Genomic DNA, 11,703 nt, shown 5'->3' on the forward strand with positions numbered 1-11,703 from the left:
AGTTCACGTTTGTCACCACCTACAAAGGCCCCGAGGAATCTCGTGAGAGGGAAAATTGGGAACTCGGGGCATCGCGCTGCTTCCCTCTCGGATATTCTGGTTTCTCTTTTATTTTAGATTGCTTAAATATATTTTCGCCTTTAAATAATATTATACCTCACCGATTTTTTTCTCATACTGTTCCATGCTATCTGTTAAATGTCCATATGTAAGAGACGGATTATTCTTCACTGCCTTAAATAAATTCTTAGAACTATGAGCTTATATAAATAACAGTGTGCCTCATTGTGTTATACTAGCATTAATTAACTAGTAATAAATTGTGATAGTAAAATAATTAATCTTGTAATAAATTATGATAGTAAAATAATTAATCTTGTAATAAATTATGATAATTAAATTAATAAATACTATGTTTAATTTGTGTTTAATAATACATATACTCTGTAATTTACACACACATACACACACATATATATATATATATATGGTTCTATGTTGTTTGTCTGCTGCTGTTTTTTGAAAAATGTATGAAAATGTTGGGAATAAAAATAGCATAAGTTACTTTAGTTAAATTAATATATACTTTTGTTTGATGACTTTTGTTGATGTCTCAGGATGCAAGCATACACATTACTTTGTATTCCATGCTAAATACCTTGATACAAAGCATTTTAACACTGTCAATAATTTTTTTCCTAGTAACCATTACCAAGCACACTCACTATTCACCATTACCAAACACACTCACTACACACACACACCTGTGAGACACTATTTATTGTAAATGAAGACAGCTTCTTCTCCTTTTAACTACATTCATGGACACAATCGTATTTTAGGATATTTTCTACTTCTTTTCCTTTTCTTTCTATAGGCCCTTTTTTTCCCCCTCTTATTATTTTTGGGCCATTTATTTTAAATTTTATTTTTCCTATCTTTTTTCCTGGCCTTTTGAACTCATACAAAATGTACGAAGTTCCTTTTTACTCTCCTCAAATACGAAATTTCCCCCTTTCTACATACCTTTCCTTCGCACCTATGCTTGATTATTAGCCCATCGGTGCAGAAAGACTTAGAGGGTGCAAAACAAGACATCTGTCTACTTTGTCTGTCTGTCTGTCTCTCGACTTTAAAGGGCAGGCAATGTTTGCGTTGTTTACATCGTGTGAAACTACGTTGTCTGATAAATAATTACTAAAAAGGTGTTTCTTAAACTTAGCACTACGTCTGGAAATTTTTAAATATGATCGAACATTATTATAAAAAACTGTTTCTTTTGCTATCTAACCGATTGATTCAAAATTCTGTAAAAGATCTCAGATATGTGTCTTACATTCAGGGGCAAAGCCCTGAACCTAACACTCGGGAATATTTTTATTTCATCGATCATAATGGCATGGTATTAAAATATTTGCTTCTTCTTATTATATTATATCTCGAATTCGATACGGTTTTAAGTTGACCCTTGAACAACGCGCGCTTAAAAAACTACTGCAAAGCTCCGCTTATACATCCCCAGTCAAAAAACTGGAAAATTGTATGTAAATTTTTGTAATACTTAAAATAACTTCCAGCCGAACCAGCCAGAAATAATGAAGAGAAAAGAGTGTAGTGCGTAATAAATGCATAATATATATAGAAAAGATAACGTATTATATGACGTATTTGTATCATGTAAAACAATACTGATACAGTTACTGATAGACAGACAGTTATTTTGCAAATCAAGAATGTAAACTTGGATATCAGCTAACACATAATTAAAGTAATTTTTCTTTTCTTTACAATAATTATTTTTATTCTTATTTTAGTTTAAGATTATGGTATATAATACATATTTTAATTAGCTTCATGTATTTTGGGTAATAAAAAATTAAGTATAATTTTTGAATGATGTAAACAGTCAGTACCTCTAATCCCTCTTCTCAAGGGTCAGCTATATATTTTTGTTATTCTAAAATTTTAATCATCGATTATACTTGCAGAATATTGATTTTTGATAGGAAATAGAAACGAGTATGTAAATTTTATGTTTTAAATCTTGAAATATTTATTTTGTGCTATTATCTCTTGTAGCTCTTTTTGGATGATTCAAAGATGAAAAATTTTACTTCGTGTTTCAAAGGTATGTATTTAAAAAATATTGAATTTCTGATTGAATAATTGCAGTTCTTTTATGGATCTTTTATTTATGACCTGATATACTGGTTACAAAAATTGCTGAAAACTGTAGGTGTCAGGTTACAATCAAAGAAAGTAAGCCAACAGTTTATCATAAAGTTTGGAGATAAATCAAAATCTGAATAAGAATAAACTGAATACAGTCGAAAGTCGTTAATCCGGACTTGTCGGGACTTCGGCGATTCCGGATTATAGATCATCAGTTTAAATCTGGTAAGATGGCATGCAGAAATTATAAAATTAAAAATATAAAACCATAATTTATGAAATAAAGAACAATTATGATCTAAAGGGTATCAAAATTTACAAAAAAAAAAAAAAAAAAAAGCTTAATATTTATTTGTTTACTTTATTAAATATTTCTTTCAATGTAAGTTGTTTAAGTTGCTTCATTTTTTACATGATAATACATTCTCTTTAATTCTATAAACAGACGTAATTTCTTGTTCAGTTACAAAGTTCCGCTGTTCAAGTCCTATAATTGCTGTGTCGAGAATACCGACTAATTTGTCAGTCGAAATTTTTTCGTTTTCAATAACCTCTGTCACTTTCTTCACTATCGGAAGCGAATTATAATGATGAGGAATTTGATTTAAATCATATCAAAGATGGAGTACATCGAGATGAAATACTACATTTAGTAAGGAATTATAAGCCAAATAAAATAAAAACATCTGCCCTGAAGATAAGGATAGTGCTGACAGATCAACTTCCAATTCATTGCGCGCCGCGTGGCGTTAAAGATAAACAAAGTTAGATAAACAAATGTTAAAGTTTAGATAAACAAAGGATATGCCTTTATCAATTTTTTGCAGCAATTCCACTTCTTGTTTAATGGGCTTCAAAACATACTTTCGCTTTGTAGATCCTTTACATATTAGTAAATATATATCGGAAATTCTATTTGACATAATCGAAAGTTCAAGCTTACTTTTATAAAATTGCTCTAACAGTCTGCAAAAAATAATAAGCCAAATCCAATTCGAAGATTAAGGAACAACGCAATCTGCAACATTAACTGAATTAGATAATTTTAGCTTAGCTTATACCATCCGTTATACATTAAACGCGCATTCGTAAACGTATTTTGTGCACGCGCACATGCATATTTGCAGCCGTAAAGGTCTTACGTGCAGACGCATGCGCAGAAAGTTTGTAGCTTTGAGGTCCAGATTATAGATCATTCTGGATTATGGGTGTCTGAATTAACGACTTTTGACTGTATATATCTCTTGCAATAAAAAGTAACAGCATCAGTTTATAATAAGTGCTTTGGCTAAATACACCATTTCACTTAAACAATAAAAGTACCATTTCTGTAAACAGTTACATAAAACTATCTGATTGAGGCTCTAGTGTAGAATTGGGTGCTCCTTCGATTATCGTCAAATTTTGTTCACTTTTGGCGATGAAACCCCATTTCTGGTACCATGAAAGCTTTAACTTTGTTTTAGCTTCCTGATTATTTTTAAGTGAAAATAGATCGATGTGTACATGAACAAAGTTAAGGCAGTGTGCAAATCTCTGATTTTTTTTTAAGTGAAAATATATGTATGTGTACATGGACACTGACTCTGTGCAATTCTTTGACTTCTTATTTTAATTTTGTGTAGCGGTATCTTGAAATTGTTCCTTCCTGTCATCAATCTTGGCATCAAAAAAGAATCGCTGGCTAATCTTTGGAATATGGTAACAGGAAGTTTGGCGACATTTTGGTAAGGCAATAAAGATTACTAGCTAGGACTTCAGCAGTGTACATGGATAAGGTGAAGAGTGTACACAATGCCATTTTTGTGCAATTCTGGGATATTTTTTTAAGTGAAAATAGGTTGACGTGTACGTAGATACCGTATAAGTGCAATTCTTAAAAACGCAGCAAACAGTGGGCGATTCTGCACTTTCTCCCAATTTCGCACCTGATCTTCGCCATGATTAAGCATTTTTGTTCCATAAAAGTTCTAGCATAAGCGTAATTCGGCTAGCAGATTGTTGAAAAAAAATGTTGAGTAAAAAAAATTTAAAAAAAAAAAAGCCTTTACTTTGTGAAAACAAAATGGCATCCAAAACAAAACTAGCAGGTTGCAGTAGCAAGGTTGGTCGCCAAAAAATCGCCAAGTTACCATAATTCGAAGATTAGCCGAATCACCAAAAAACCAAGGGGCATCCAATTATAAACAAAATATAAATTTCATCCATATAAATTGGCAATGGTGCAAAAACTTAATCCACGTGATTTTCTTTTAAAAAAAATACGATACCATTCTTGGCAATGTGCTTCATGATCCCCTTTAGCAATGAGGCTCATTTGCATCTTTCCAGTTGAGTGAATAAGTGCAAAACATGCGCTACTGGAGTGGCACGAATCCTCGAGAACTTCATGAGAAGCCCCTTTGTACAGAACGTGTGACTGTTTGAGGTCCATTGTCCAGAATAGGCATCATTGGACCGTGGTTTTTTGGAGAACATTTCCCTGGTCGCCTGATCTCCTTACGAAGCGATCTTCAGTGGCCAGAGCACTAGCGCTCGCCTGATTTAGCCCCATGTGATTTCTTTTTGTGGGGCTGTCTGAAATCTCTAACTTCCAAAGACCCTGGCTGAACTGAAGAACAATATTCAATCTGTTATCGACAACATACTGTTGATATGCTGGTAAAAGTGGAAAGAAACTTCAAAACTTGACTATCTCATTGCATTGACCAGAGGCCACCTTAATGATACAGTCAAATGTCGTTAATCCGGACTCGTTGGAACTTCGGCGATTCTGGATTATAGATCATCAGTTTAAATCTGGTAAGATGGCATGCAGAAATTATAAAATTAAAAATATGAAGCTCTAATTTATGAAATAAAGAACAATTATGATCTAAAGTGTATCAAAATTTATAAAAAGGAAAAGCTTAATATTTATTTTTTTACTTTATTAAACATTTCTTTCAATGTAAGTTGTTTAAGTTGTTTCATTTCACGTGATAATACTTTCTCTTTAGTTCTGTTAAACAGACATAATTTCTTGTTTAGTTACAAAGTTCCGCTGTTCAAGTCCTATAATTGCTGTGTCGAGAATACCGACTAATTTGTCAATCGAGATTTTTTCATTTTCAATAGCCTCTGTATCACGTTCTTCACTATCGGAAGCGAATTATAATGATGAGGAACTTGATTTAAATCATATCAAAGACAGAGTACATCGAGATGAAATACTTCATTTAGTAAGGAATTATAAGCCAAATAAGATAAAAACATCTGCCCTGAAGATAAGGATAGTGCTGACAGATCAACTTCCAATTCATTGCGCGCCGCATCGTTTCCCTTCCCCCGCAGAGCAGCGTGAAATTGATAAACATGTTTTGGAATGATTAGATAATCAAAGGATATGCCTTTATCCATTTTTTGCAGCAATTCCACTTTCTGTTTAATGGACTTCGAAACATACTTTCGCTTTGTAGATCCTTTACATATTAGTAAATATATATCGGAAATTCTATTTGACATAATCGAAAGTTCAAGCTTACTTTTATAAAATTGCCCTAACAGTCTGCAAAAAATAATAAGCCGGATCCAATTCGAAGATTACGAAACAACGCAATCTGCAACATTAACTGAATTAGATAATTTTAGCTTAGCTTATACTGTCCATTATACATTAAATGCGCATGCGTATACCTATTATGCGCATGTGCACAAGCATATTCGCAGCCGTAAATGTCATGCGCACATGTAAATGCCTATGCACTGACGCATGCGCAGAAAGTTTGTAGCTTTGAGGTCCGGATTATAGATCATTCCAGATTATGGGTGTCCGAATTTACGACTTTTGACTGTAGCTTTATTCCAACATATTTATGAAAATTGCATAATCCATGCATAAGAGTTTTATAAATGTTTTTAAGCACCTTAACTGCAAATTCTGTTGATAAAACTTTTCATTGTGGAGGCAGACATGTTTCTAGTTATTAAACTATAGTTTCAAAAGCGAACTTCATAAACCACCAGCTGCAGTGAATAACTCTGCTATATATCAAATTAGAAATTTAATTCATAAGTAGATTTAATATTTGTAACTCATTTTTATATTTACATATTTTTATACATAACAATGGAGCATTGGTTAGTCATATTTCAAACTAAACTCAGTACTTGCATATTATTACAACAACCTTAGTAGAAGTCAACAAACTCTGACAACCATGTGCAATAACAGTTCTTTAGGTAACCATATCCATTATAAGTTGCAATCCGAAAATTCACTGAATTACCTTTTTCTTCTTTAAAAAAACACCAAACTGCACCAAAGTGGTTGCACTAATACGCAAGTACCTTAAACTCTAAATATGCAAGAATATTGGAACAACAACAAAAAGTATTTTAAAATATATTTAAATGTTTATTGAAAAGATATTATATCTAGACTCCAATGTATTGATAAATTCTGCATAAAACACATTTTATGCATTGTTTAAGATAAATTTATGAAATAAAGATAATTTTCAGAGTGCAGTAAAACTCCAATTGTCCATACTCTAGATTACATGTTCTTTCGAGATCATGTAGAATTTACCTTGGTGTTAATTTAAGTGCTTATTTCTAATGTGTAATTCATTTAAGTAATATAGTACCATACAGTATCATTTTACTGAGAAACTGTTAAATTCATACTATATTACTTAAAAGCTATCAAATTCATTAAGATGGATTTCTGTAATAGGTTGGTTTGTCTGACAAATATCTGTTACATATATATTAATGATTAAAACTATTACATACTGCATATATGCATACTTCTTTTCTCCTTGATAGTTCATTGCTTGGTCATAACAAATACTTTATTTTTTAAAAAATGGTATATTTCCATGTGGGGCCAGCACTAGGCTTTTTGCTGCACTGTGTAATCTCAGCAGCTCCTAAATTCTACCACTCAGTGCCTTCCTAAGTTGTGACATTTAGCCCCTCTAAATTCTGCCATTCGTTGCAATTGCACCACTGCTCTGATGCTGGCCCTATGTCCATTCCCTCTGCAGGCAAAGAATTTTTATATTACTTATGTATTAATGCAACTACTTTAAGCGAAGTTACCCTATTTTCAGAAATATGCAAAACTCTGCCCAACCTTGCCTATGGCAATTCTTTAGTTTTAATAAGCAAACTATTTTTTAGTTGTCCATTTAGTTATATTCCAACTTTTTATAGAGAAATCGTATTTGTTGTTGTTCTTAAATTTAATTTTATAACTAACATGGTTGTTAGATTTGCTTGCAGTGGTAAAAAGTAGTAAAATTTTTGTTGAAATATAGTATTTTGCTATAAAATTGTTGAGGAAACTATTGCTTTGAATCTATTCTTAAAATAAGCACTGTGGAATTTCTACCATAACAAAAAAAAACCTGCATATAAGCAGGTTTATTGATTGTTTTTTTTTTTTTTTTTTTTTTTTTTTTTTTTTACAAATACAGAAGAAAACATAAAATATATACATAAAATTAAAACATATATATTTTTTTTTTCAATTATGCGTCATTATTCTTTTCTTTTTTTCTTTTTTTTTTCTTTTAAAAAAATACAAAACTTTGCCAATGTAGATGCATTAATACACAAATACTCTTTTTGTCTCGCAAGGCACAAATGCATTCAAATGTTCTCCGTTAGCCTTCAACCCTCCAAGTGTGCAAGGATTTGATTCTGAATATTTAAAGTTCCTAAAAAGACTATGAATAAGAGTTATTTTCTTAACTATAATTCCAACATGGCCCTCTTAATTTGAACTGTACTCTTTAACTTCCAATATATGCTACTTTAATTATTTGGAGACATCTGAGGATGCATGTCTGTGTACTTAAGAATATCACTTTTTTTTTTTTTAAATTCTTGGGGGTAATTTTTTTCTCTGATTAATTTTTAATCAACAGATGTATTGTTTGGTCAGTAATTGGCAAGTTAATATTGTGTACAGTCTACAATTACAGGAATACATAGCTGGCCAACAGAATAATTTAAGTTATATACTCAATTGTCTGGATGTTTGGAGTTCTACTGTATTATGGTTTTAGAATTCTGATTATTTTCAATGACCTTTTTGCTTGATTGTATTTCAGATAAGAAATTTTTAGAATTTTTTTTCAAAAGGTTGCGAATGAATGATACTGGTAAATATGAAAAAGAATTTCCATATTATTCCCCATGTGGTAGAGAAAAAAACTTTGTAAGATGTGACGATGTGCCAATTGTATTTACCCACATTTTAGAGCGGGATGCAGCTGATTATTTATCATATGCTTATGCTGGAGATCTGTTACAAGTAAAATTTGAACCAGAGAAGATATGTATGCTGCCCGAAACAGGACGAGTTTACCATCCAGGGCCTGAAGCAACTGGAGGCGTTGGTTTAATAAAATCATCATTAGCAATTCAGTTAAGTCAAAACTTTATATATAAGGATAATAAAACAGAAGATGTACCACTTTACTTTATTTGGAAAGACCAAAAATATATTCTTACTAATGAAATTCTGAAAAAACTGATAGATTTGCAAAATGCTACGAGTCTACACAACTGAATGCATATTTCGTTTGGTACATTAGCTTTATTATTTTACATGTTATAAAATTAATTAATTCAGTAAATTTTGTATTTATTAATAATATTGATTAAGGTTCGAAATTTTTAATAGCTATTATGAAAGTATGGCTTCAGTATGATTATGCTAACTTTCCTAAAAATATCTAAACTAACTGTTAATGTGAGAAAATGTATGCATTTATATGAAATTATAATTAAAATACATTTGTTATTATTATTATTATTATTATTATTTCCTTTTACTTACTTTTGTTCTGTATTTCTCTCTACCTGAAACATGTTATGTGTTCATGTCTTTGAAATTTAATTTTTTTGTGTATATCAGATTAAGAATTTAAAATAAACTGTTAAAATATAAAGTACTTGTTATTGCTTATTTTGTATCTAATGCATGACATAGCCAAATCAGAATATTGGGGGAGGGGGTTGCCCGTTACTACTCTGATGGTTATATTGTTCTTCTGTCTATTACAGCATCTGTTTATTTGTGGCTTATCCTCCCCCTGATCAACAATACCATCAGATCAGAGCAAGCCCCCATGATCGTGGCAAGGGGTCAAGATTGTGTCTGCCCCTAGCAAGAGCCTTGAGCACCATGTAGGTGACAGTACAATTTTGCTCAGATTGGGCCAGTTTTGAAGGACCTCCTACCCCTCTTCCCCTACCACTAACCTTTTGAGAGGACTTTTGGCTCATCTCATATTTAGAGTGCCCCATGTTGCACAGATACTATACATTTACAAAAATCCATATCTTCTACGGGATTCGAACCCGGGCCCTTCGGTACAGCAGTCAGCTTCACTAGCCACTATCCTGGTTGAATGGCTTTATAGCATCTTCATATTAACGAATATATTATGTTAAGGTATATATGATTAAAGTATATGATATAAATAACAATATTATATCATATACTTTAATCATAATAATAATTACATAACATAATTATGGTTAGATTGCAATTAATTAATATATTGTTATGAAATGTCCAGGCGCAGTAAGATAGCTTCCCCGCAAGGCAGGTTTAGGGTTGCTAAAACATGGCAAAGGAAGGCAGGTTTGCCATATTTGGTGAGAAATTACCCATTTGGCGATATGCCATAGACGGATGGAGAACTTTCTGGAATGAATTCTTACTGGTTTACCCCAGAATGTTCTCGAATAAAAGCCAAAAGCTATATAAACCCTTCTGGTACGCGGAGAGTCAGTCAGTTAGTGAGAGTCCATCGAGTTGATAGTCAGTCGGTAAGTTCCGAATTGGTCGTCGAGTGCACCGAAAGAGTCTCTTAGTATATCGCGAGCAAGTGCATCATCAAGTTTTATCTTAGATTGTGTTGACCTCTGGGATTGACTGAACTGAGGAGTCTGGAGCTGTACTGTAGTGTATCGTCGAGTGCATCGCGAGTTGTAGCATGAAGAGTCGAGAGTACGTGGAGTTCCGAGAACGACCGAGCAGAGTTGGGAGCAGTACTCTAGCACTTTGCCATGAAGCTGTCTCCACTGTTATAGCCTGATAACCTGAAGGCTGTGTCGCTGATCATTTTCTGGATTGCCTAATGAAAATTTGCTGGTACACTTCTACCAGTTTAAAGTCTGCCTTACAGCGGCATTTGTTATGGTACTTTTTGAATTTCCGGTACTGGAATACTCGGTATACAAAATATGCATTTAAGTGCTCAAGCAAGGTATTCACCGAACTGCTGATATCAAAAGTCACTGCCGGCTTCAGGACTTCCCGCATGATATCGACAATTAAACCAAACCTCTCCATGGAATTAACTGGTGCCTGTAGAGCTTTCGATGCAGAGGGGGCCAGATTAAAATTTGATCTTCCTAATGCCATGGTCCTTACTTTATTTCGGGCGTCACTATAGAGTTTAATATGTAGTCACTGTAGAGTTTAATATGTAGTCACTGTAGAGTTTAATATGTAGTGCACACTAACTAAACTCGTAACTAAGTCGCAATTTATCGCTATGTCTTGTAGAAAGTATTATAACACAAAAGGAGGGTGTAGTAGACCCTTTTATTAAACTCAGACTATAGAACAGTAGGCAATCATGGTGCTTAGAAACTCAGCCAACAAGAATAACTAATTCCATAGACAGGAACTCTTATTTGAAGATAGCAAACTAGTAATGTGGCCTAGAGCAGGTAGAATACGCTCTATCATTCTAAAACTTTCCTTTAAATACTATCTCTTTCTCCTCGTTTACATTTTGGTAAGGAAACGGAAACGAGGAGTGAGAATAAAGCTCCAAAACATAATGTTACTGTTTTTGTATTGATTTAGCTATTTTTAAATATAATTAATTAAAATTGTTTTATATTACCGTGCAATGCAGCAAGACACTTACTTAAAGAGAAAGCTACGCCAGAAAAATTAAAAATACAGGAGCACGCGCATTTAATAAATAGATATCTCGTAATTGTACTCTTTTAATATCCAGAAGAGTCGAGAAAATACGGAAAGGTTCTCATGCGTGATTTTAAAAGCTTATAAAAGCTGGGCGAAAACACCTAAATTCATTTTGTTAAGAAAACTGTTGTTGTTAGCTTAATTCTTGTGGTTTATTGTAGCGAATTCGCGGTGAAATCGGATTAGCTTTCTCTATTTTGAATTAAGTTCTGTTGAACGTTTTAGTAGTTTAAAAGATAGCTACTGTGAGATATTGCGATATCGTATGAATTTCTCTAAGGAAATTTAAGCATTTTGTATTTATTCTTCGGATAAGAATAAATTTTATTCACCTTTCATCGGACTTGTGCATTCAATTTAATATGAACCCATACGCACGCAACATTAAAAACTCGTTTGTGAAAAACAATAGTTACTTCCTTACAAATTTAAAAAGGAGAGGAACTTTCTAGTTAAGAATCAGTACCTGTCTATATGTAGTCATTAAAGGTTATTTCGAATATACATGTAGCGTTTTTGAATGGGAG

The 11,703-nt window shown here is 32.7% G+C and overlaps 1 protein-coding gene across 1 annotated transcript; it reads left to right on the forward strand.

Annotated features, from left to right (window-relative positions):
• Positions 1-1,114: 1,114 nt before the first annotated feature.
• Positions 1,115-9,119, forward strand: LOC118187301 (UPF0598 protein CG30010). The gene is made up of 3 exons (XM_035357495.2): positions 1,115-1,402; positions 2,080-2,128; positions 8,274-9,119. The coding sequence occupies exons 1-3, from the start codon at positions 1,247-1,249 to the stop codon at positions 8,732-8,734; spliced, it is 666 nt and encodes a 221-aa protein (XP_035213386.1). The 5' UTR covers positions 1,115-1,246; the 3' UTR covers positions 8,735-9,119.
• Positions 9,120-11,703: the final 2,584 nt, after the last annotated feature.

Source organism: Stegodyphus dumicola, chromosome 4 (assembly GCF_044657685.1).
Source record: "Stegodyphus dumicola isolate Sdum_Otavi_A_Nest chromosome 4, ASM4465768v1".
Lineage (NCBI taxonomy): Eukaryota > Metazoa > Arthropoda > Arachnida > Araneae > Eresidae > Stegodyphus > Stegodyphus dumicola.